General features: G+C 34.2%; 1 protein-coding gene across 4 annotated transcripts in view; it reads right to left on the bottom strand.

Moving 5' to 3' along the window:
- The window catches only part of STRN3 (striatin 3), a 102,734-nt gene that overhangs the window by 28,934 nt on the left and 45,930 nt on the right, over positions 1-27,870 (bottom strand). Inside the window, exons 3-10 of one of the 4 annotated variants that reach the window (XM_067534480.1) lie at positions 25,228-25,301; positions 22,938-23,019; positions 22,301-22,480; positions 21,569-21,701; positions 20,075-20,216; positions 15,047-15,157; positions 9,134-9,274; positions 1,648-1,781 (exon numbers count right to left, since the gene is read on the bottom strand). In XM_067534480.1, the coding sequence (XP_067390581.1) occupies positions 1,648-1,781; positions 9,134-9,274; positions 15,047-15,157; positions 20,075-20,216; positions 21,569-21,701; positions 22,301-22,480; positions 22,938-23,019; positions 25,228-25,301 (997 nt within the window). The remainder of the gene's footprint in view (positions 1-1,647; positions 1,782-9,133; positions 9,275-15,046; positions 15,158-20,074; positions 20,217-21,568; positions 21,702-22,300; positions 22,481-22,937; positions 23,020-25,227; positions 25,302-27,870) is intronic. The other 3 variants (XM_067534493.1, XM_067534487.1, XM_067534503.1) reach the window with 3 other exon arrangements.

The raw sequence follows: 27,870 nt of genomic DNA, 5'->3' as shown, positions 1-27,870 counted from the left end.
CTAGAACACCTCTAAGTGTATATTGGTATAAAGAATATTGGTTTGTCTCAATCTCTGGGCCTACAATTTAAGAACATTCACAGCTTTAAAGTTACTGAACAACTTTTCCTCAAAGCTTCCTGGTTTTATAGATTTTACCAAAATTTTACAAAATTAAAACCAAATCTGATGACTGAATGTGCGCTGTAATTTACTGTAAGATATTGCATTAAAAAAAACTCCAGGTTTATTCATATTATTTGTATTGTACTGCATTTGATAAATTTACACTTATACAAAAACCGTACTATATTAAGGCCTAAGCACAAAACTTTAATCTCCGATTTCAACTTCAGCTCTCCATTTAAAATTTGTTTTTTCTAACTTTTTAAGTGTTGATTTTTTAGTGTTAATGCTGAATTAACACTATTTCAAATAATTCAGTTCTTTAAAGCTAACAAAAATTGTATATTACATTATTTAGTAAAACAGCCTCTAAAGCCTACAACTCCTGTAATGTGCATGTAAACACCATTTTTCCCAAAACTATTTATACCTTTATATTTTTTTAAAACGGGATGCTATAATTAGTCTTTTACAGTTCAGTATTAGAAGTGTGAAAAATTCATGTTTCAGATAGCCATTTTAGGAAGAAAATGATTCGTCATTAACTCCTGAAATAAGGTAAAATATATTTAAATATTTGATTGAATTCAGGCTCATAAAATTTCAAATAATATTGAAGAAAAACTATGATTTTTTTTTTTAAACAAAGATGTACACTTGCAACACTTGTGTAACTAAGTCCCTGGGATATATTATAAACACTGAGTTTTCATTTAATAAATGTGTGTGAAATGCAATGTGTTTTCAAGAAAATCACTGATAGTTGTTTCCAAGAAAAATAATTATATAATCTTAACATTCAAAAACGCAAACAGATTCTAGAATCCAGAAAAAGTTATAGAAATAACTAAAGCATGAAAATGTCTTATTGGTCAAAAACATCATGCAACACTATTTACAATATATCTCAATGTGTAAGGACTTACCTGGATGGACTGATACACACACGTAAGCCCGCGCGCATGCAAAAAACCCCAAACTAACAATATTACTAGCCAGTACAAATTCCATATTAAAAATGTTACCATGGGCATTAATTTTGTGCACAGTGGAAAAGGACACCAATATGATAAAATGAAAGAATATTCCACACACGTAAATCTGAATTTCACACTAAAAGCTATTACATGCTACTATATATACTTTATACATAAAAAAGCGAACATCTAGACATTTAAGTTGCTATCAATATTAGCTCCAACTTTTTAGTGTTGAGTTTCTGGGGCAATTCCCATTTTACTTAAAATAATTCACCTAAAAACCTGTTTAGAAAACACTTAAGTAAAAAAAAGTTTTACTTAAGTAAAAAACAAACAAAAAAGTTAAAATTTGAATTACAAATTCATTATAATTAAGAATCTAATCATTTTTCATTTTTATTTCACAAGCTGTTTTGCTAATTTATGAGGTGTTTGTGTCTGCAAAAACAGTAGCTTTTGCCACTAAAACAAACTGTCCTAAATGTTTGGAATATTCTCAAAAATTAACTATCATTGATTATATTCAACTGTATAAGGAATTTTAAAATAGAATTTCACTTACATCATAACTATAGTCTGCATCATTTGTTACTGTCAAGTCTGCAAGATCTCCAAGGCCCAGTACACTTAACAAAACATCATCAGACCCCATAATAAATGACTTGCCTCCTCCAGATGGAAACGTTATTGGCTCAGCTACAAAGAACAAAACAGTTTCTTAAGTCTTGAGAAAAAACCTCAAATTTACAAGATGAAAAAACTGCAGTCAGTCAGTCAACATTTAAAGGCACAGCAGTGTATAAGAACTGAACTATTATTAACTAGATATAAATCATGGTAAAATCTCTCCCTCCTAGGTGGAAAAGAAAATATGAACATATACATACATACATTTGAAAATAATTCTCTAAATTTGACGCTATTAAGGCAATAAAACTCTATGAGCAAGTATTTTTAGCACTCAGCCTATAATTCCCCATGAAGGACCTACCCCTGCTATCAGACAGAGTTTTAAAACAAAAGAATCCACAACATTTGCAATTACTAAATTCTGCATTTGATTGTATCAAGAGCGTTTGGATAAAGTTTAAAAATAGACACTACTGATATTCATGTTACGTAGCTGCATGTTCCTTAAAACATTTGACATTTTACACATTTTTCTTAGTCTTGTACTAAACAAAGCAGCTTTTGAGTAAATGTTAATTTTCAATTCAGGCTTGAATTATCATCTTTTCCAGCATTCATTCACACTCTTTACTCTTCAGTATCACCTATGACTCCCCCTTCCTGCATCTCCACACAAAAGTCTGAATTAGGATTTACACACATTAGAGCTTCCGGAAAAAAATTCTGCCTTCCTGAACGATGTTGGTTTTTTTGTTGTTGTTTTGTTTTTTATTTTTTGTGGCATTTTTGGTATTGCTTTTGTGCACTCATATTTTATATCTCCAAAGAACAAATTTAAGATACCTGATAGGGAAAACATATTCCCTATTTAAACTTTTGAGGTAAAACTGAGAGAGAGATGCATTTCTTCTGTAATATTTTTCTGTAAAAAAATAAAACAAACTACAAGTGTCTGCAAAATAGCTATATTTAACTCATTTGGCATCTTTTAAAATTAATCTTGCTTTCCTTGTTCATTGTATTTATCCAAAGGGTACCAACTACCTTTGTAACAACACTATCAAGTATTTACAGTTTTATTTTTAATAATTTCCAACTTCTGTTTTTACCTCTCCTCTTAGAAACTTGGAAATAAGATTTTCTACCCTCGAGACTGTTCCTTTTCTATTTGCAAATATTGATTTCAAGCCTCTCATTTTTCCTATAGAGCAAGAGGTAATGACTTTTTACTTATATTACTGTATACCTATTTTAATTACATTATTACTGCTTGGGCAACAGTGAACATTGTGTTTGCTGCTGAGTCTAACAAAAAAAAAAAAAAAAAAAAAAAGACCAAACAGAAGAGCAAAACCCTACCCTGAACTACATATACTGAGTTTTTGCTCCCCCTCTCCCTTTTAAAGATATAGAATACAGAGAAGTCTAGATGGCGATCATTTTACATTACATTTTGAGACAAAACTCAATGTACCTTTGTAGTTTTCATTTTCTGCCAATAATTAACAGAAATCTCATATATACAAAGGGTCAAGTAACTGCATGGATCTTGTAAAGAGAAATCATGCCTCACCAATTTACTAGACTTCTTTGAGGGGGTCAACAGGCCTATGGACAATGGTGATCCAATAGATATAGTGTACTTAGATTTTCAGAAAGCCTTTGACAAGGTCCCTCACAAAGGCTCTTAAGCAAAGTAAACTGTCATGAGATGAGAGAAGGTCCTCTCGTGGATCAGTAACTGGTTAAAAGACACGAAACAAAAGGTAGGACTAAATGATCAGTTTTCAGAATGGAGAAAGGTAAATAAAGGTGTCTTTGCAGGGGTCTGTACTGGGACCAGTACTGTTCAACATATTCATAAATGATCTGGAAAAGTGGATGATAGTGAGATGGCAATATTTGCAGAGCATACAAAACTACTCAAGATAGCAAAGTCCAAAACATACTTTGAAGAATTACAAAAGGATCTCACAGAACTGAGTAACTGGGCAACAAAATGGTGAAATTCAGTGTCGATAAATACTAAGTAATGCATACTGGAAAACATAATCCCCAACCATAATAAAATGATGAGGTCTAAATTAGCTGTTACCACTCAAAGGTATTTTGGAGTCATTGTGGATAGTTCTCTGAAAACATCCACTCGTGCAGCAGCAGTCAAAAAGCTAACAGAACATTGGGAATCATTAGAAAAGGGATAGATAATATGACAGAAAATATATTGACTCTTTATAAATACATGGTCCGCGTCCATCTTACTGCGTGCAGATCTGGGTCGCCCCATCTCAAAAAAAGATATATTGGAATTGGAAAAGGTACAGAAAACGGCAACAAAAATGAACAGGGGTATGGAAAAACTTCCATATGAGGAGAGATTAATAAGACTGACTTTTCAGCTTCAAAAAGAGACGAAGGGGGGATGTGACAGACATCTATAAAATCATGACTGGTGTGGAGAAAGTAAATAAGGAAGTGTTATTTACTCCTCACAGCACAAGAGCTAAGGGTCAGCAAATGAAATTAATAGGCATCAGGTTTAAAATGAACAAAAGGAAGTATTTCTTCACACAATACACAGTCAACCTGTGGAACTCTTTGCCAGAGCATGTTGTGAAGGCCAAGACTATAACAGGGTTCAAAACAGAACTAGATAAGTTCATGGAGGATAGGTCCATCAATGGCTATTAGCCAGGATGGGCAGACAAAACAAAACCCTAAAACAATCAGATTTAATTTTCCCAAATAAGTCATACTTCCAAAAAGTAAAAAGTCCTAAATTATTTTCACTGTGTATGGATGTAATAGTTTCCTTACTACAACATTAAACGTTATTCTTAGTTTAATCACCCACCCTAATTACACCAACTTGAATTTCTGAGAATTGATGTTCCAGCAGAAGTGTTGGGGTAGAGTAGTAAAGAACAGAAGAAAAAGATCCATTATGTTCTACATGAAATGTGCATTAAGAAGATAGGACATAAGTTCTACAGAGAAACACAACCTGCAAAATCTTCACTAAAAGAATTAGGATTATTCACTGAAGCCCAGGTTCTGCCTGGCCCCTAGAAAGAAGGAATACAGGAGAGGAAAGGCAAAGGGCAAGAAAAAGCCCTGAAGAGCTTTTCTCCCACGGCTGAGCCTGCATAAGAAGAATTCAAAAATTTCAGTCCCTGAGAGTCCAGAAAATGTTCCTTTCCTACTCCCCTGGGACAAAAATGGGCAAGGTCATGGCATCATGACAAGAACTGTTCAGTTACAATTCAAGTACTAAGCTACACTTCATAAGAGGTTGTAGTAAGAGAAACATTCTCTCTGTCCCTGGGAATTGTAGGCAATATCCTGCTTCTCCAATACACAATGCCTCCCACAGCTCTCTTTGGGACGGTGTGTGTCTCACTATCAAGACAAATTCTGAACTTATTTTCCCCCCTAAATCTACAGCAAATATACTCAGATTCACTTGAAACTTTGAAACTTCAAAAAGGTGAACTGAGTTTAGAAATTGGAAACTAAATTTTCCAAAAGCAAAATTCTAACATGAAACTTCTTTTAAAATTTATCATTTTAAATTTGGGGTTTTTTTATTTAAGCAACATCCTTAATAATTATGAAAAATATTTTTCAAAATATGGTCAAAAGTTTTAATAAAAATAGATGGTAACAAAGTAATACAAAAGACACATGAACTTACAACTATAATCAAAATAGAGGTCCACAACTGAATATCAAAAACATTTTTTGTCATTGCATTGGACCTATCTAAAATATTCCAAAGAAAAAAAACGTAAAATTAACATTGATGAACTATTGTTTAAAGATTAAGGATTTTTAGGAATTAAGGTTACCAGAGTTATTTGCTCATGCAGTATATAACTGTATAGTTATTATTATCCTCCAATTTAAACACAAGTGTGTTCTGATGAAGTCACTGTCTATCCATACCAACTACAAGTTATGCTGTAGTATAATATTTCTTATAGATGAGACTGACTAAAAGGATTAAATGTTTGTTCAGCCAACAGACTTGCACTCAAACTTGTTGACATGTATTATGCATAAACAAATGTAATCCAGTCAATAATAATTTACAGATTAAAAATTGCACTACAAATACATAATCAGATGTGCTTATAACTCTTACAAGTCCAATCACACACACCTTCCCTCTCTGTCTATTCTTTAACGATGGAACATTTGTTAGCCAAAGAGGTTATTATTTACAATTATCACAACAGAAGCCAACATTGTTTACTGTATACAAATAAATATTAGCCAATTAACACTCCTATTTGCCTAAAAAAGCAACAGTAAAAAAAAAAAAAAGGTCTGCCCAGCTCCTCATGTATCTGAAGAGAAGGCTTAGAAAATAACCATACTGGGAATAAGCCAACAATGGGGAACAGCAGGACTGTACCAATGGACTAACCTGTTTTCAGAAATTTAAGTGCAGGATTATTAGAAGATCTAGCTGGTTCAGTGTGGTTTTTAGTGGAAGACTGACAAATGTAGTGAAAATTTATATTCACGCCACCAATTTGTTACATTTATGGTTTTTCCAAGTGTATTAGTCTATGGCAAGTTTCAGTGTGCATCAATGTAACTAGCTGTTTTGAGATAAAAAACAATAAAACAGTTGAAATGTGGCTGGAAATATTTTAAAACAGGATAATTGTTTATATTTCATCTTGAGAAGCACAGAAAAGAAAAGAAAAATTGTGCACAGTCACATCCAAGCCTCTTTGTATCCAGAATTCACACACCAAAGATATCCTGAAACAGACATGAGCCTGAGGAGTGTTCTGGTTATTCGCATACAAACAAAACTGCCAACAACTCCCTTTTTTCAACATTCTGTTTCCCAGTGTGACACTACAGTAAGTAATCTCTTATCCTGCAGCAAAGGATTACACAGGCCATTTGCGTAACCAGAAACGTATTACTACAATTCACCAGAATGAGCTAGTTGGGCTTGATAAGGAGGATAAATCAAAATTGTTGAAACAATTAGATGAAATAAAATCACTGGGCAATAGTGTGTTGTTCAGATACAACCATCATGCATGACTCATTTCTTTTTCATCCATGGTAATGAAACAGGTTCTCACTCAATTTATTAAAGCTGCAGAACATGGACAGAAGGAGTGCAATGAAGAAGAAGATTTACATTTTGTTCTGGAGCTTCTACAAACAAGGTGATAAATCTGTCTACTACTACTATTGGCTCCATACTATCTAGTGTAGACATGAATTATGAAATATTTGTTTAATATTGTCAAAGGACTATTAATAAACAACTAGTTGAGAGAGCGTATTTAAATTTTAAAGCTTGGTTTTAAAAAGTCACAGGAGGGTAAAAAAAACAAAACACATGGGGATACGGAGATGTTCACACTACAGTTCTCACTGCCAAAAATATATAAAGCACAGCAAAACAAACTGACAGGCTGGAAAACACTCACTTAACAAAATGGTAAATAGTGGGAAATGCCAAAGTTCTAAAGACATCTCTTTCCAGATGATTTGCGAAAATAGTGAGCACAGACAATTTTTGATTATCTAAAGCGTGTGGAGGTATAATGTGTTCCTGAGAAGACCACTCAACCACTTCACCAGTACACTCAAAGATTAACGTGAACTATGCAACAAAACATTTTAAAAAGGACATGGAAACACAAGTTTTGGTTTTGATGGTCATATATGTTAACCAGATTACAGTGCTGTATTTTGGAATGAATCAATGACTCCTAAAACACAAGAATAAAAATCTGAGCAAGGATCACACTTTACTTTATCATGATGATTCGAAAGTTCACAGTTGAGATTAGGCACATGTAGTCCTCTCTCTGGAATACTGCAGAGTTTCTAGATAAAGATGCAATATATGGCACCACAAACAATGGGACCTATTGCCACAAATGAAGAAATCTCTTTCCTCATAGATTCTGATTTGCTCTCTCTCTCTTTGCAAACATTATTTTGAGTTTTGTAATTCATATTGCTACAACTATGAACTCCTGAGTATGAAAGAATCACATCTGTCCTAACAGCAGAGAAGGTTTGCAGCGAGTAGTTTGGCTACGGTGCAGGAAAGGTGACTTATAGGACAGATCTGAGGGAATTCTGGGAGTTCAGAATTCCGTACAATGCCTGCAGATACACACAGCAAAAATTTCTCATAAGGGAGTGAGGTTGCAGGCAGTATGGGGGAGACAGGGATCCCTGTCAGAGCACTCTACGTTTTAGCAATAGGGTGCTGCAATGCGGTCACAACTGTTTCAATATTCACAGATTCAAGTGCCACAGTGTGACGGCATCCTAACAAAACAGTTTTTCAGGTGCACTATATAGCTAAGTCTTGCACCAGTGCAATTTCTGTGTGCACACAAGCCCTGAGACTATGTCCAATTTTATTCTTAACAGATTATTGTGAAATAAGAGGGCAACTTCTTACTTACACTAGAAAAAATCTGGACATTGGAGGCTGTGCTTGACTGGCAAAAAGTGATGGACTGGTGTTTTTATACTGTGCTAAATCTCACCACTTTTTGGGTAATTAAGACTATACTGGGGCTAGAGGCTACTCTGAAAGTCCTGAAGATCAGAATTTGCAGTAAATACTTCAATATGGGCTGTGAGAAGGACAGATTATAATCTTAACTTTTAATTTAACTGTGTGACATTTGGCATGAGACTAACACTGAAGTAAGCAGTATTGGTACAGATGCCTGTATTCATCTAAAAATAACAAATCAAGTTTAAAAAAACATACATGCACAAAATCTTGTAACCTACCCCTCTGGGTATTTAACTAGTTTAAGTCAAATTCTCAGTGCTTTTCTTGCAGTAAGTGGGTGAAAATGATAGTTCAATTGCATCTGGAACTAATAATTGGTTAAGGAAAGGATAGGTCAAAAGTAGATAGTTAAAAAAAAAAAGTACTCTACTTATGTAAGCATTAATAGCAACTTGAAGGCAGAGGCCAAACTCCTCACCTTTGTAATTACTGCACTACTTTTAAATAACATATTTTTATTTCATCTTTCAATACAAATTGAGTATCACCATTTTTAATACTAAGTTTTATAATGTACCATCCGGATACCATTACTTTAAAAAGGGACTCTGCAACGAGAAACTTACGAGTTGATAAAGTCAGAACTAAGGTAGTTTCATATACAATTGAATAATAAAATACTTAAGATGTAAAGTTCTGATTTTGATTTCTGAGACACACAAAAGGTTGAAATTGTAGCTGTGCAAAAACACAGAAGAGTGTGAAGAGACTTGTAAGCAATGTTTATGTCCTATTATTGACAACTGTAACAGCATTAAAAATGTTAGAGGGGATAAATGATAGCGTGTGTTTTTTAAATTAAAACCTTCCAAAACATAGTAAGTAGCTGAATTTTTTGTACCTTCCTCTGCTCTTGAACCTTCATGATCAGTCATTCTAGAAGAGGGTGACCTAGATTGATTAATGATTCCTGAAGGGATGTGGGGTAGCTCATCATCGCCCAGATCAGCTATCATGTCGTGAAGTTTTGTCCTGTTGACCCCTGTAAATTAATGTCAGCAGCAAAGGTTCATTCGATTGCTACCGCTTGACTTGACATCAGTCAATAAATCAAGTTTCCTAATTAAACAAGAAAGATTACTAATGGAACCTCCTTAAAGAATAAAGACATTGGTTATTTTTCTGATATTTTAACTGTTATATAATATTCCTTTGGAAATTCTGAAAACCAGTTGAACACTAAATATGAACACTACATGCAAGTGTTTTTTATCCACCAAGTCAAAAAATGTGATTAGAACAACTGGCTTGTTCATTTGTAAAATAGCTTTGTTTTCTGCTGTGGAAAAGAAAACATCCAAACCTCAAGTCCCTACAAAAAACCAAATATGCAACAGTTATAGAAAGTAACCTTTAAACAAAATACATACAAATTAAATGTTTGCAGTATTAAACAGTTTTAGCTACACTACATGAATTAACATTGAAAATCTCAAGTACAAACAGAAAGTTAGCTTACAAATGAAAAAAGAAAAGGTAGAGATGAGTTGTAACGGGGGTGCAACGAACAATTAACTTTCCCTGTTTGTTTTCTCTTAAAATAGCATTTAAAATTATGCTACGTGCAACATTTTTATTAAGCCCAAACATAATTAATCTGGGCCACTTTCAAAATAGTCTTACATCTGTGTACAATTAGGTTTCTAATTTTTAAAAGTCCGATTGAAATTGTCTCTGGCATTTCTGTATGTAGAGGATATAGTTCTGATAAATATGTATGACCTTACATAGTACACTTTTGCATTAAGGATTGTTTTAAAAAAACCCTGACATTCACATCCAATACACAGGTAAAGAAAAATAGCAGAAAATATTCTGCAAAAGTATGATTTTTCAAAGTTTCACCTTCAGTTAACACATTTGAAAGAGATACGATGATACAAGGAAAAATGGACCTCTATCATAAAATGTCAGACAAAACTAAAAATAATAATTTTAAAGGTTCTACAAACAGGAAATTTCAGATGAAGTCTTCTGGGCTTAAAACTAGTCAACATATTCAGAAGCTTTTTTGTTTATTTCTCCCTGAATAGATGCACATTCTCAACTGGATGTGGAGTGTGGCACTCACGTCACTTTAATACTACTATGAAATGGTAATTAAAATGAAGCCTTAGTTTTCAGTAGAACCAAAAATTATATGTCAGTATGATCATAGATAAACACACTCTCCTGCTTTCAGTAGTATATACAGTAAAAGACCAAACTTGCTAAAACCAGTGCTTCCAATAGCATGTCATCTATACCCTCAGATTTTAGACTTTTACTTTCACAGAAAAAATAAATCAATTAGACAAAAACAAAATTCCCACTATTATATTAAGTTAGCTTTAATTCTGATGGAGACAAGGTAACTGATTTAACAATGAAATACAGTATTTTTATGCAAGTTGAAAGACAGTTATGATAGCAAAAGGGGTAACAGGAAATCTAGGTTACTTATAAGTGAACAGAGCTGCTTCAGTTAATAGCCCACACAACACCAACTTTTTTATCTTATGTATAGTCATGTGCACAAACCTGGGAGCAACCCTTTCCTCAGCAGATTGTAGATGGGGCACAAGCATTGACAAATATTTCAAAACTTAAGTATTCTACTGGTGGTCAGCTTGTGCCCCCTCAGTTTCAGCTAATTCTTTTCAAGAAGAGAACCTAAAACAAACAGGAAATGGGGAACGCTGTGCCAGTGTTAAAAGCAAAACGCAATGCTACTCACAAACTAGCTTAAATTTTCTTCTTCCTTAACTCATTTGCACAAACTTACGCTCTTATTGACTTGCAAGCAGTAATGCTGATGGTGATGGACAAGGTATTATTCTTAATTAAGAAGACAGGACAGCCTTATCCAACCCAGTGCTCTATCTCATCTTGGGCAATAAAATGGTAAGCCTCTAACTTTTTCCTCATTTGCAAATGAAAGTAATTGTGATACATGTGAGAAACTGGAAGTGTGGAAACTTCAAAAGACTATTATATAAAGATGAACCACAGGCCATAGGCATGAGGATTATTCATAAACACGTGTCTGAGATGGTCTAGGTCCACATGATCCTGCCTGAGCATGGGGGGGATGGACTAGATGACCTCTCAAGGACTCCTCCAGCCTTATATATATATGATTCTATGTTTTCAGCCCTGCCCTGGTGCACCTCTCAGAACCCTAGAAATGTGAAATAGGAAGGAACAAATCTATTATGGACTGGATAGTCAGAGTAGGAAAGCAATAAACAGGGATTGAACCCAAGTGCAGTGCTCCACCTTCTCTGTAGGTGGTACTATGAGATGGAAAATAATGCTTTTTGCACCTTAACTTTCCTGATCTTGAAGTCAACAGGAAAGCAGCACACAGGAAAAATGAATCACAGGTGATTATCCTGTCTCTTACAACAACAATGAACTTTGGCGATATAAGTAGAAGTAAAAGAAGACACCCCACCATCTTGCATCTAGGAAGCAAACAGACAGCGTTTACACTCATGTAAATGGGATCTCAGTCAACCTTGGTTGGAAACACTGAAAAGGACTCTGGCTAAGAAACTTCTTTAGACAGGAGGTTAACCTTAGTCTCTAGACAGCATTATGACTTTGTTTAATATGTAATCTTTTGTTTCCAATATCCTTACTCTTGATCACTTAAAACTTGAATCTTTGATAATAAAGCAACCCTTGTTTTGAGTATGAATATACTTAAGTGTTGTGAAATTAAGCAAGGGGCTGATCCTGATCAGAGTTTATTTAAATCTGCTTTTCTGAAGTCCAATTATCTTTTTCTGGTGCTTTCACAACTTCCTTTCCTTAGAATCATGAAATCTATCATTTCAGGATCACTTTCACCAAAATTGCCTTCCACTTTCAAATGTGCTATGCAATTCCTCCCTGTTTGTCAGAATCAAGTCTAAAATGCATGTCCTTCTGGCTACTTCCTCCACTCTCTGGAACAAAAAGTTTTAGGATGTACTGGAAATTTTCTGTTTTCCTATGTTACTTTCCAAAAGATGTCTGGGTAGCTCAAGTCTCCCACTACTACTAGGTCTTGTATTTTGGACAGTTCTGTGTTATTTATCCACCTCCTCTTCCTGATTTGGTGGTCTATAGTAGACCCCCTGCCATGACGCCCCCCCCCCTTTTTTTACTCGTTTTATCTTTACCCAGAGGCTCTCAGTTGGTCTCTCCCTTTCTTCAGGACCTCAGAACAAATGCCTTATACATCAAGAATATGTACAACATCTTCTTCCTTTTTACCCTGCCTGTCCTTCCTGAACAAGCTATATAAGTAACGAGACATCCCACCAAGCCTCTGTGACAATTTAACTTATGTACTAATACTTCCCTCTTCCTGTTTATTCCCCAGACTCCTTGCATTTGTGTATAGAAATTTAAGATGTTGAGAAGAATCCCTCTTGTAGCTCCCATAACCCTATTGTAATTTTCCATGCCCCACCCCTACATCTAACCTTGGTTAAGGTCACTTTTTTTTTTTTTTTTTTTTAAATACTTACCTGTGGGCTTTTGTCACCTGCTCCCTTTGAACATAATTTAAAGCACTGCTTACTACACTACTCTTCCCCTTCTCGGTCAGGTGGACCCCATATCTTCCCAGTAGACCTTCTGGGTGCTTAGTAAAACTGTAGCCCCTGCCACGGTCCAACACAGTTAATATCCTTGCAACAGAATGTGTAAACTCTGTTCATACTGCTTTCCTGAACTACTCATCTCATGGGCATAAGGAAGCAGAATCTAACTGGAGGGTGCTCTCGTGCATTTAACACAAAACTTTACTCCAAGTACAAATTCAACAGCATTCAAAGCCTACCATTCAATCATTTTATATCCAATCCAAATTAAAAAAAGATAACTGCATCACCTCAGTTCATTTTTTTCAGAAACTGAAAGATATCTCTGTGTTTATGAACTTTATAGTCACTATGGTTCGTACACAGCCTGAAAAAAAGTGCTGAAAGTTAAAAATGAATCCAAATTACTAAGGACAAATTTTCAAAGCTAGACCTCCACTTTGGTACGCAAAAATAAATTTGTTAACTTATTTCCAAAATAGTTCACGCAAGCCTGGTAATTGCCTAACTGGTTGTTTATATGCTAAATGCAGCTGCACATTTGTGCACACCTGTTTACTTCTTTTAGCTTGGCCCCAGTCAACTATAAGAAAAGTATGTCTAAGTAACCTATGATCTTGACAAAATTACATCTTAGTACATTAACAAGTCATGCAAAACTTTAGAAACATGCACAAACTAAATTATAATTAAGTGACATTAGAGCTCACATACAAAGCCAGAATAGCATTAGGTATTTGAACATTTAAAGTAGTTTAACATTTAAATAAAAAACTTCCCCTTATATTTAAAATCTATTAGCTCAATTTATTTATCTTAACAAAGATAAGGTTCAGAGGTGATTTGATTACAAACTGTAAATATCCACATGGGGAACAAATATTTAATTATGGGCTCTTCAAACTACCAGAGAAAGGTACAATATAATACAATGGCTGGAAGTTGAAGCTAGATAAATTCAGACTGGAAATAAGGCATACATTTTTAATGGTGAGAGAATTATCCATTGGAACAATTTACCAACCATCATGGTGGATTCTTCATCACTGACTTTTTTAAATCAAGATTGGATGCTTGTCTAAAAGATATGCTCCAGGAATTATTTTGGGGAAGTTTTATGATCTCTGTTACACAGCAGATCAGACACTGATCCCTTCTAGCTTTGGAATCTATAAATCTATAAAAATGTTAGAAAATAATGTACAATCTAATTTATTTATTATATATATATATATATATATATATATATATAGCACTTAGACAGAACTTAAAGTGCTGCACAAAAATTTTTGAACTCCCATGTAAAATTACTTTGGACCAAATACAGCTGAATTAAAATGGTGTAAAAACATTGCAGTCAATGAAGTTACTTCAAAGTTACACCAATGCAACTCAAATACTAATGTAGCTCTTTGTGTGCATAAGATTTATATAACAAATTAAATTCAATATACTGTAGCATTGTGTATCTCATTTTATAATTCATAATATTAAACTCTGGAGTTCTAAATACTTTAAATATTTTACAGTCAAAGTCTTATTAATCAGTTAGTCATTTCATCTGACAGAATTTAATCATCTATTAATATATTCGTACTTTAAACTGGGATCTGAACTAAACCCCCCCTTCCTAAAGGCAGTATTTTTCTTTAAAATGTCAGAAGATGTTAACTGCATGGAAGAACGAATGTCAGCATCAAGTCAAAAAATATTTTAGAGTAAGCCAGGAATATTTTTCTCTCTCATGTTGCCTTCTAGCAGACAGACACAAATATAGGCCCAAGAATGTAACTGAATCACGATTCAAAGCAAGGTTTGACAAATGGAGAAATTTGCCCTCCATTTCCTGAACTTTACCAAAGTAGCAACAGCATTCCCAGAACCAATATTGTTCAAAATCTATCACTGTACTTAGATTTCAAGGTAGTTACCTCTCTTTTCCTATTTAACCATATATTTTTATGTTTATAAGTATTTTCATATTTCTTCTCTCACAACTGGCACAAGGTATTTAAATTTCTTGCATGACCAGATTCAGCAGACAGAAAGTTAAAGTTGGTTGCCCCCCGTCATGGAAAACAATACTTAATGCAAAAACAAAAATAGAACTTGAAGGAAAAAAAATGTCTTCCAAAATGGATAAAAAGAATGGCATTTCAAGATTCAGAATCTGCACTTACTCTTTACCCCTTTCTTCCCCTTTCGTTCCTTCTTGTACTGTTCCTTCAGTTTACTTATTAGTCCCTGGTCTACATCCCAAACCTCAGCAGTTGGGGACAGGTCATCTTTGTCTACATGCAGCACATTATTAAAAGAAAAAAAATCAGCAGTTGGCAGTGCAAGCTGTTGGCGATTGATTGTTATAGTTTAACATAATCATCATTAAAAAGTTCTTAGATTATACTTTAAAATATTTTAAAGGTGCAGTCTCAGTTTTGTCAGTTACAGTTTACAAAGTATTAAATCCCATTCTATACAGTTTTGACTAAACTATTTACTATAATTACATCTGAATATCATTTTATGCTAATTTATGTTACCAAAGAGAAAACAATTTGAGGGTTTTTTTTAAATAGATGTTCTTGTTGAATAATTGATTGACACTACTAAATACAAAAAGTTATCTAATGTATTTAAAAGATTACTGCATCTTTAGACAGTGTTAAGAAATTATTCAGCCAGCTTTGAATAAGCAAAAATATATTTCATGCTGTACAACTCATGAAAAAGTGCAAGCTGAGTAAGTATGTCAGTGCCATTTTGTTCATAAAAAAATCATGCATCCTCTCTCACACTCTTATTCTACATGCACAAGATACTGGGGCTTTATCAATAAAGAGGTATGATACATAAATATTACCAGAAAAGAAACATACAATTTCAAATATAATATTTTATATGAAGGTTAATAAAGAATTCACAAAAGTGAAGACAGTTTGACATCCTCTCCTGTCTTTAGTTACAATTAGTAACTAGTAACCAAGATTCCACTATAATTCTTTTTTTAAAGTTCCCTTTTTTTTTGGGGTGGGGTGGGGGTGGGGGGGGGCGGCGGCACCGCGGGGGGCGCGCCACAACAACACAGCAAATTTCTATCAGCTAAATAAAGGAAACCCTTGCTATTGGTTAACCAGCCGTCACACATCCCAATTTCGCTGGAAATCTGATTAGGGAAAGGAAGAAAAATTACTGCTAAGCTAAAATAAATGTAATTTTACATAAGGACTTGTGCATAAAGTAAACCTGAGGAAAAAAGTATATAAAACAAAAGGCAAATGAACTTGGCCTATGTATTTCTTAAATTTTCTGTGCTCTCAATTATTATGGAAGATATTTTGGTTAGAACAATTTTTTCTCCCATAAAGCCAAACTTTTTTTTTTTTAATGGCTAATTCTTGTAATTAATCTTGTTATGATCAGTCTCCACAGAATTATTCTGATGTCACAAATTCATCCTCTCATTTATGAGTTAGATAAATGTTCAAAAGGAGAACTACACGGTGTATTTGCTTAGAGTATTTGCTTAAAAGAAATATCTTAATAAATAACTTACATCACAAATTTTCAAAGGTCTCAACATTAAAGTCTTCAAGTTAAACATAATATGGGGACCTTTTTGGACTTGAAATTTAGGATTTTACAAAATATTTTTAAGATTAAACAGAAGACCAGTATAATAGTTTTAAATACAAACATTTCCCTGCACTGTTTTTTGTAAACAAAATACTACAGGCTAGCATTGAGATAGTGCAGAAAATCTTGATAGTTAAAGTAACTAGTTCCTTAATCAGTCCTGATTAAACCAGGAAAGATGATCTTTTTGTTGAGATATCAAATTTGGAGTCAGAAGATGTGGGTTTTGTTTATGCCGCTGCCCAAATTTCTCAGGTGACAAATTTAATCTCTGAGCCTCAGTTTACCTTCAGTAAAAGGAAACATAGCACTGTCCACACCAGTGGTTCAGTCGGTGTAACTTATGTCGCTTGGGGATGTGTGCATTTTTTCACACCAAAGTGACTTAACTTATACTGACAAAAGTGGTAGTGCAGACATAGCCAAAAGAAAAGAGTTTTATATACTAGAAATTTATTTACATATATAGAGCATACAAACGACTGGATTGTACATGTCCAACCAACTAAACAAAAAGAATAAAGAAAGCTATGAGGGTAACAAACTAAAGCAGCAAAGAGAATGGGGATAAAAGTAACCAAAAAAACAGCCAAAAAATTAAGGTTGCATAAAGACTAGGATAAAGAGCGATACAAGATAAACATCAAATGGAACTGAGCTTCTGTAAAAGTCAAATTAAACTTTATGATTTGACTCATACACAAGAATAACTTTTAAATATAATGTTATATAAATAACCTACTCTTTATACAAATGTAAGACACTTACATGAAAAATAGCTGTAAGCATTTATGCAAAGAAAAAGAATGATTTAAACAGGCATAACCAAGACCTGACTGCTGCTGATGTAGGTTGTTTAGAAGAAACAGACAAGACAAATAAAGGAAGAGAAGGCATTGTTTTACATAATACTAATATTTGGGAGGAAAAAAGCCCTTGGAATCCCTACGAATCAGTATGGACTATCAGCAGAATCACTATGGAGATTGGGGAGGCTTCAGGGAATATTAGCTTCATAAAAATAAGTCTAATAAGGTTATGCGATGTGTTTATACGGCTAAAAAATATAAATCTGTTCATGGTAGTTTACAGTCATAGACAGTAGTAAAGTGGGACCACATGTAGAATACCATATCCAGTTCTGATACACCATGAGGAATATAATTTTTATGACCTTAAACTTTTTTGCAAAGTAAAACTACGGTAGAACCTCAGTTATGAACACGAGAGTTACGAATTGACTGGTCAATCAGACACCTCATTTGGAACTGGAAGTACACAATCAGGCAGCAGCAGAGAAAAAAGAAAAAGAAAAAGCCAATACAATACAGTACTGTGTTAAATGTAAACTACTAAAAATATAAAGAGAAAGTTAAAAAAAAATTGACAATGTAAGGAAACTGTTTCTGTACTTGTTTCATTTAAATTAAGATGGCTAAAAACAGCATTGTTTTTTTGCCTAGTAAAGTTTCAAAACTGTATTCAGTCTATGTTCAGATTTAAGCTTTTTGAAAGAACCACCATAACATTTGGTTCAGAATTACAAACATTTCAGAGTTACAAACAACCTCCATTGTCAAGATGTTTGTAACTCTGAGGCTCTACTGTAAGTGGAAATCTAAAATATTTTAAGACCATGAAAGACAATGTATATTTACTCAATCCCAAGAACTCAGGATTTAATCTATCCTCAAATTATTCCAGTTAAATAAAGAGTAACTGCACTGAAGTCAACTGAGTTATATTAGTATAAAACTTGTGTATGTGCAATTGGAATCAACTCCAGCTAAGGAGAAAGTCTTCATACACAATTTGAAAGATACATATCAAGGAGCAAATTGTCTGAGGTAGCAAAAATCTGTCTATATCCAGTTTGAGGGGACAGCAAATACATGTTTTGGATTAAAGAGAAAACTGAAGTTATAACCCCATAGTATTATGGGCAAAAACACTACAAAAATGGAGTTCTAAATTAGACTCTCTTTAAAATACAGCAACAATGCATCAGTCACAACACTAATAAAATGTTTGAGATAAAAAGCTGTAGTACGAAGGGGAGTAAGGGTTCCCTACTGTACAACATTATCTAAATATTTAGGACTAAGGTATACCATCTCAGAAAGTTAAACACTACATTCCAAGAAATTACACAGAATACCAACAATGTGCACTTGATGTTTGTTCTTTTGCTTTGTGCTACAATAAAGGACTTGCTTTATCTTGGTATAAGGTCATTCAAATGTACAACTTGCTCCATGTTTTTTCTTAATTGTATAATGTAGTGATGTATAACTATGTACTGATATAACGCTTCATACAGTCAAGATGGAATATCAATTTGATACCTAGACAGACTACAGAAATTCAACAGTTTTTAAAAAAGATGGCTTCATATAAAGACATTTTGTTCTCGCCTATAAAAAATGAGGGGTTTTTATATGGTTTATCTCCCCAAGCAGCAGCAATTCAGAATGCCCACGAAGAAGTAAAGCACTTAGACCAATAATTAGATTAATAAAATCCTAAATCTAGCACTACAGATGTTAAAGAAATAAATCTGATAAAATGTTGTGTTTTGTTTTGTTTTTTTTAAAGTGGAGTGAATTTTAGTGTTTATAAAAAGAAAAGAACACACTGAAAGAATGGCACATTAGGGCAAGTATTATGTAAACTTTCCCAAACAGCCCCTGTATTATATACATCATAATTTTGCAATCCCGACCTCTAACACTATTACTCTAGTCCTGGGTATTACCTGAACAAAGACTGTCAATTGTGTTTAAGTCTGAGGTAGTTTTACCAGCTAAAATCTACAGATAGCCTATACAATTAGGCTATAACTGATGGGTATTTGGAGTCCAGGTCAACTGCACCCTTCCTTACACCCCATTTCTTACTTTAAACAAAAATACCACAGAAGTTTCAAACATCATTAAAGAAACATTTAGTGCTTTCTATATCACAAGAAACTGCTTAGCAATCTGACTTCATCATCTACTCAAGAAAATTTGAATTTGCAGTATAGATTACCAGTATTCTGATTCTATTAATAAAGACTATATTAGCAGTTAGCTTCTGAAAATCGGAGCAAGAAATAATTAATGTAATTATAGTTTTAATTTAATAATTCTTCTAGTCCATATAATACAGGCTGAATCACATACATTAAAGCTCTTGACCAAAACCAAATCTAAAATCTAGATTTGGGAACTGACTTTGCTCAAGCAGGTATGAAAAACAAAGGACCAGAGCTTGAGGAAGAAAACTCCTCCTCAGGAGTATAGACCAGGAAAAGCAAAAAACATATAGAAGATGGAAAAAACCACCTGTCCTCAACAGCAAAACAGACGAATTTGAAATAAGTTAACAGTCCAATTGTTAAAATTACAACATGTATGAGGATAAAATTTGTAATATCCAATGTCCTAGTTATCTACCTACTTTACCAGCATCTGATCATCACAAGCATCCACACATCCATTCTATCTTAAACAATATGTATAACAGCTCATAAGTGAATTGTTATGAACAAGGATTCAAACAGAGCTAAACATTTGTTTGCGTTAGCTTCTTACCCCATTCTGTCCCATCCCCTGAACTTCGTGCTTCTCCAGCTCCCTCTCCATCTTCTGCTGTTACTAAAAAATCAAATTCTTTCAGAGCTTCTTCAGTATCAGGGTCATCTGTAAGGTCTGCAGCTAAACCTTCATTACCAATCTGCAAGCAGATAACAAAATATATATTCTGTGTTTTAAGGAGATTCCTTCTATCACACAAGCAGATGAGTGTTCTGCCAGTAAGAAGAAACTCATCTAAAGAATGAATTAGGAATGGGATAAGTCTTTTTAAAGCAGAACTTTTTTTTGCAAGAGAAGAACCTTTTAAAATATGAAGTGCAGAAAGCGAAGTGTGTGCAATTACTTATAGGGTTGTTTTAAAAAACTCTTCCAGAATTTAAACAAAAACTAAGCTTCTGATAAGGCAAGGTTGGAGGCTCTGTTTACCTCAAGTCAAGGGTCTCACTTCCCAGCTATTGAATAAAAAGCAAGATTCAATGCAGCCAGATGGCCATCATGCTGAAAAGTGCTTCAATGAGCAAAAAAAGAACATAAAGCTCTCCATGGCAATGACCATGCATTCAAGTAAACTAATTCATACACAAACTAAACAACTGGTGGAAGTTTCAGGGAGAAACAGCCAGGTCCTATATAGTAAGAGTAACTTCATAAGAGCATTAGGGACAGGATTCAATCTCCATCTCCGAGGCTGGCATAAAACGTGCATCTGCAATGGAGTGTTCGCCCCCTGACCCATCTTAAAACATTTAGTTTCTTCTCCTTACATATAATCCCAGCCTTTTCCAAAACTTCTTCAGAATACATACTTTCTTACACAGCATCCTCCACTGTAGAGGCTCACAAAGCAAACCACCAAATTGAGAAGCAGATGAGATTATTTGCAGCTCATCACTGTAACTCCATGATCAGATGAAAATTCTTGCTAAATCAAATAATCATCCCCAGAAGGGGAGAGTATAGTGCCTCTGCATTACTCTTAGCTGGCCGAGACAGTGAGACTGAGAACAGGAAAAATACTTGGATCTATACAGATAACATCACCACAAGGTCACCCACTCAGGTATTAACATTTAATTTTAAAAATGGCAAAAAAAGAGAAAACTCTAGGAAGCTATGTCTGCAAGGAGGAATGAAATACAAAACCTTTCCATCTCAGTGCTGATGGCAAACCAAAAAACAGAATAATTCTTTGATAGCCATCTTAATTATTGTACTCACATCTATTCCCAAGGATGTTGCAAGCACTACTTATTTCATGTTTGTAAAACACTTTGAAGATGAAAGTACACCGAGTATTATAGGAGCTACACGGAAATGTGCTGATACTACATGTTCAATTATATGCCATACAGCTAAAGAAGGGTACCTATTTCAGCACAATTTATTCCTGTCTATTTGAAGGATGGGCTTCCACCAGACTATATTTTACAAGCATTGCTTTCAGTAAGTCAGATGTACATGAACAAAAGGCAACAAGTAAAAGCTCTTTACTTTGTGTTTTTTATTTATCCGATGCTTTTCTTTTCCTTCTGCAATATCTTCTATCATGTCACTCTCTTCCTCTTCATCACTATCATCTGCATTTTCTAAGAAATTAAATGTTTCAAGAACATCGCCAGAGTTCCTACAAAAAAACAAAACACAGGACAAAAAAATCTACAGTGGTCAGATTTACTAGCTGACTTGCAGTGAAGAGATTTAGGAGATTAATTAAGTCAAATATACCTCCAACATCTAACTTTTAAGAGTTTTTAAAAATCAAAAAAATTCCAGGAAAATTTAATCCATCTAAATGTATAGGATTACTCAGAGAGAAAAGCAACACTCAACATGTATGGCAGAATTTAAAAACAATTCCTTATGTTAAAAACACCAGTGTAAATTATTAAAGCAGAAACAAAAACCTTATTTTCCCATAATGCACTGTTTATTTTCAGCATTTACAAGCTCATATATCTAAAAATGATAAGTGAATGTCAATTATGCTTACAGACTCCTTATATGTTAATCAATTTCCTTTCAGATTCTCATACACTCACATAGCTGCAATATTTGGATGATATAACTGACTGTACCAATGACTAGAATAAAATATCTGAAGCTTATGAGCCTAACTGGTTTCTCAATACTTGCATAACATAGCTGCCTGAATCAAATAAATGAAATAGTAGAGTATGTTAGCCAATAATCATGTATATTATAGTTTTACATCTCTTTGCCCACCTTTTGATTTCCTGTCCCTTTTGCTTAGATGAAGGAGATTCACCTCCATTAAGGATCTGTTCTAAATTCTTCGTCTCCACTGAGCCATTTGGTTCTGAACTGGAGAGCCCAAGTAAAGACCTTACCCTCTGGGACCGTACATCCAATATTGTATCCGTGTAACCTACTTCCTGAAGATATCTAGGTTGGTTGTGAAAAGAGAAAGACATTTATGAGAAAGAGAACGGATGTAAGTGTTGGTTGCTTAAAAAAAAAAAATATATATATATATATATATATATATATATATATATATATTTTTTTTTTTTTTTTTTTTTTTTAAAGGGAGGAGATGGGAAGCTAAGTGACTTTACCATAAAATTTACTGAAAGGACCCCTTCCAACCAAAAGCCATGTGGTTCCACCTGTGGTTTGCTTGTCATTTCATTTCCCAGGATTTAAAGAAGCGATTCTCCCAAGGCTTATCTCTACTAATACTACTTCAAGAAAAAATGCAGCCTACATAGTCTTGCATACTGAACCAATATTTGTGCATCTTGACTACATGAATTCCCAAGGTAAAATGCAAACATGTAAATTACTAAAGCTCCAGAAGGAAAACTGACTACAAACATAAATACTCAACTATCTTACTTACTGTCGTAATAATTGTCTGCCTTGCTTCCAGGTCAGCTGACTATTCTGAGGTACTGTAGGAACCTCTGTGTCTTTGGTTTCTTCTGAAATGCAAGGAGATACACATTACTCTGCCAATTTTGAAACGCATAGAGGGAGGGAGTGAAGATTTCACAAACTTTTTTAGACCACCCACTATAATTTTTCAGAGACTAGTCGCATAGTCATCTGCTTAATGAGCCTAAGGCTACGTCTTCATTGACGATGTCAAATTCACCACCGTCAGATCGATATCTCTGGATCAACTGAGCGGTCAGTGAAGACCTGCTCAGTCGATCCAGAAATCGACGTATTAAGACCACCTTGTCAAGTGGTGCAGTGCAGTGAAGATGGCACGCAGAACAGCAGCTGAAAAGTCAATGGGAGTTACACAAGTTTTTTTGCGTAGCTTGCGTAACTCTGGTCAACTGCTGCCGAATCTCCAAGGTAAGTGAAGACAAGCCCTAACTCTGGACTCAGATGGTGTCCTTTACAAATCCACATTCCACAACTATACTGATGAGCAACAGTAACCAGTTATAAATGTTCTTGGAAGTGCTGAATTTGATTTTACCAATATTAAAAAGTCTCACATTGTTACACATACTAGAACCTTTGTACTTACCACTTAAAGTCTTTTTTCTACCTTTAGCTTACAACATGAATTTTCTGGTACAGAGTTGATGAATTGGCATTATTCAAGTAGCATCTCTTATGGGCTTTTCCAAGTAATGCCAAGTCATTTTTTTTATTTATTTACATTAGAGCAGCTGACCTGCTCAGGCTAATTAACTCCCTTATTCCTCATGGGATTCTAAACAGCTCTACACAGAACACTTAAAAAAAAATCATTCCAATTCTCTATTCAAATAACTGGTTAGTAGAAACTTGACTTTTCTTAACAAAAGATAGTTGTAAATATTTTTTAACTTTAATCTATTTAAAAAAAAAAAACATGAATCACTATCTTTTTACTGTTTAAATAAGTTCCCTTAACTAGTGTGTGGGGAAAACTAAACTGCCAAGAATACATTACGGAATTCCATCACTTCTACTCTCCAACATCAACTGACCCTTGAGTCCATTCCTCTTTAATAGGTATTATATTATATTAGCCTATAATATAAAGCATGGAGTAAGAACTAAGAAAAGTAAAGATATATAGAGAATTCAGCCTTGTATGTCTTTTGAAGAAATGTTAAAAATGAATTCCCAGCACATAACCTGGACCATATTTTATACTTTAAAGTAAGGCCAGAAGGGCATGAAGATGTTGCCCTACCTTAAAAAAAAAAAAGAGAGAGAGAGAGAGAGAGAGAGAGAGAGAGAGAGAGAGAGAGAGACACACACACACACACACACACACACACACAGTCTAGCCTGACGCTTAAGAATTCATTGCCTAAATGACTTGTGGATCATAACTGCATTTCCAGTGAGTTGCAAAGACCAAACTTTATTTATAACATAGCAGTCAAAGAACTGAATTTCAAGGAGGGGCAGCCATGCAATAAAGGTCATCCTTACTTCCTAAACAGTCACATTTAATCAAGGGAAAAATCTTCCTCTAGTTTCAGGTCTGTAAAGGACGGAATTGTGTGGATGTTAGTTATAATCAAGATATTGCCTAAGTTGTGAAATCTACTGCACTTCATGTGCCAATGTGGACACCCCGAGATTAGCATCAGGGCATTTCCTCCTGATCTGACATAATCCTTGTCCGTTTAAAAAAAATATCTAAAGCAAAAACAGTTTGTTATATATTATTATTATACAATAACACAGACAACAGAAACATGTATAATTTTCTACATGTAAAACATTCATTCCATTGTTCAATTTTCTCCCTACTTGTCTCCAAACAAGTTTAACCTGCCAACTAAGTAAAACAGTGTAATATCTCAATGGACACTGTAAGATCCTTCAAGGGTTCCTGGTAGAAATAAAAGAACAGACAAAAGAAGATAAAATGTTAAACCACTAGCTCTTTATTCAACTACTAAAACCTCATTCAACATTTGGATCTCTCTGAAGGAGAAGTAGAGAACTGAACTAATAAAGACTCAAATAAACCACTTGCTAAATACCGGGATACTCATTAACATAGCTCTCTGGAACCAAACATCTGTTCTCAAAGAATTAACTTTTGTTATTAATGACAGCACGTATTATGACGACTATTAAGAGTTGCATAAACAGCAATCCAAAAAAAGCAAATAGCAAAAGAATTAAAATAAATGTGAAATTTATTTAAAAAAAAAAAAAAAAGTTACCTGATTCAAAAGTTGGCATTTTCAAGTCACCTTGGTTCAGTTCTGTGCCATATTTTAATTTATGATATTTTGCCCTGAAAAATAAGCATAAATGTTTTAAGAAATCGGTATATAAAAAAGAAATAATTTTCTAAACTCAAACACCTCTTATTATTACAATTTAACAAACATGTTAAGATACAGAATATATATTTCAATACTTTTGCTTGAATAATTACTGAAAAATCATTAAGACAAACATTTTCAAGAACAGACTTTGATGTTTATTTTTCAACCCCGTATACTCTAAATTTTTATTAATAAAGAAATTGTATTGGAGAACTTATTATCTATGAAGGATTTTATTTTACATCAGTAGGTAAAAAGCTTTTAAGGATGTTCAATCCTATCTGGATGGGTAAAATCAAGGATTTATTTTAAAAAACAAACTTTTTAAAATTTAAATTAAATACAATTTTTTTTAAACTATTTAAAATTACATTTTAAATTATGAAAACCTATATAGGGCCTGAATTTACTATAACCTATTAAAATCATTTAAATTAAACAAAAATAATAATATAAAATAGCATGTTTCCTGACAACGTTTTAAAGAAAGTCAAAGTCACTGAACCGGTAGATGTCATTGACTAAGCACCTAGAACAAGAGCTTGTTGAAGTGCTAAACCACATTTCGAGAGCAGTAGCCTTTTCTGAAGTTGCAAAAAGTATATTATCTTCATTTCAGTTTATTCAACATACATTTCAATAACTGGTTCATTCAGTTAAGAAACTGATCAGGAGTTGGAAAAGCAAGACAGCTTGTTCTGTTCTTCCAATCTTTGAATAAAAATTAGGTGGGAAGATGAAACCCATTAGTTCAAAAATCTTAAAGGACAAAGCAACCAGAACAATCAGGCTTGGTCTACACTTACCCAGCGATTCGCTGGCAGTCAATGAGAGTTCCACAGAGTAGCTTGTGTAACTCCCGTCGACTGCTATGCTTCTCTTCTGCACGCCGTCTTCACTGCACTACACCAACGGGAACTGCGTTCCTGTTGACGCAGCACTACACCATTTGAGGGGGTGGATTAACAGTATTGATTTCTGGATCGTTTGAGCGGGTCTTCACTGACCGCTCAATTGATCCAGATAAGTCAATCTGACGGCGGCGATTTTGCTGCCGTCAGTGTAGATGTACCCTTAGTTCAATCCACTAATTACATATAATGCTTCCTTTTTTCACAATTCAGATATTTAAAATGCAAAACCTGTTTTGATAAGATTTCTTCTTCTTCTTTATCCAGCACATTTAGGGAAGCTTTATTTAACAAATAAAAAATATTTTAAAATTTTTGGGCATTTTAATTGAATTGCAATTTTCATTAAAATAGAGCTTGACACAAATAAATAAAAATATTAATCATCTAACAATAAGTGCACCAGTCACAGTTTGCGAATATAATAAAGTAAAACATTAGAATCTGAATAAATATAAGTTAAGCTATATAACTAAACGTGTATACTCTGTATCTTCACATGTAGCAAAAAGTAGTATCAAATTTAGTCTAAAGTCTATATTTAGTTGCAAATCAACGTTTTAATTGTTACCAACAAATGGCAAAATCAACTTCTCTTTAGAAAAATTACTAAAAAGTATAAAAGCAAAACAAGATTAAAATTGATGATTTAAATAAATAGCTTAGATTTAATCAATCCACCCTGTGTACAATTATATGAATAAAATTATTTGCTGCTGCTTCAATTCATTTTCCTAGTTAAACAATTCTACTACCCTGAATTAATTCCACACATGCAATCCCCAGGACCTTTGACACTCTCCTCAAACTCCCCTCCATCTCCACCTCCCCACCTCTTCTTCCCTCTCTGCACAGTATCCTGACAAGTTCTTCAAATAGAAAAATCTACAAGATCTGACATGACCATTCCCTTTCCCTTCCATTCCACCATTCTCTCCTTTTCCCTCCTCCCCATCACTGACGCAAGAAGTTTCATATCTGTTCTCCTACTCTAATCCCTTCATGTGCCCACCTGACCTCAACACATCTCCATAATCTTTCTTGGCCCCATTCTTATCTCCCCTCTTTACCTTTCTCCTTACCTTTTCACTCTCTAGTACCTTACTATTATAATACAAGCATGCATTATTCTCCAATTTCACCCCATTTGCCTCTTCATCTCTCCATCATCTCTTAAACATTAGACATGCCACCTTCAATCTTGCCTGGAAATTCCTCTCCTCCAATTCCATCCTAAAGCCTTTCCCATCTCGCTTCCACCTCATGCACTTCACTGAAAAAGCTCTCACTGAAGTCTCAGGAAAAGTCCTGCTCAGACTATGCAGCCTGGGCTTGAGCATGCTCAATGCAGATCCCATTTTTGGGTAATTTAGCTGCCAAATTTGAAGTCTCTACTAACCATGTGTCAATTGTGATTTTTCAGGGCTTATCTACACCTGGAGTTACTCCAAAATAGCTATTCTGCTTTAAATTCACACCCTACCTTAATCAGCTAACATCCTTATGTACATAAGCCCTGCAAAGGCTTATAATTCGACCAAAGTGGGCAAGTTTTCACAAGGATGGCAAAAAGCCCACCCCTGGCACCAGTGCATCTCCTATTTGCCCCCTGCCAAATTTCAAA

This window comes from Emydura macquarii, unplaced genomic scaffold (assembly GCF_026122565.2).
Source record: "Emydura macquarii macquarii isolate MOO-44397 ecotype Brisbane River unplaced genomic scaffold, CSIRO-AGI_Emac_v2 contig_374, whole genome shotgun sequence".
Classification (NCBI taxonomy): Eukaryota; Metazoa; Chordata; order Testudines; family Chelidae; genus Emydura; species Emydura macquarii.
This window is presented reverse-complemented; position numbering and strand designations above follow the sequence as displayed.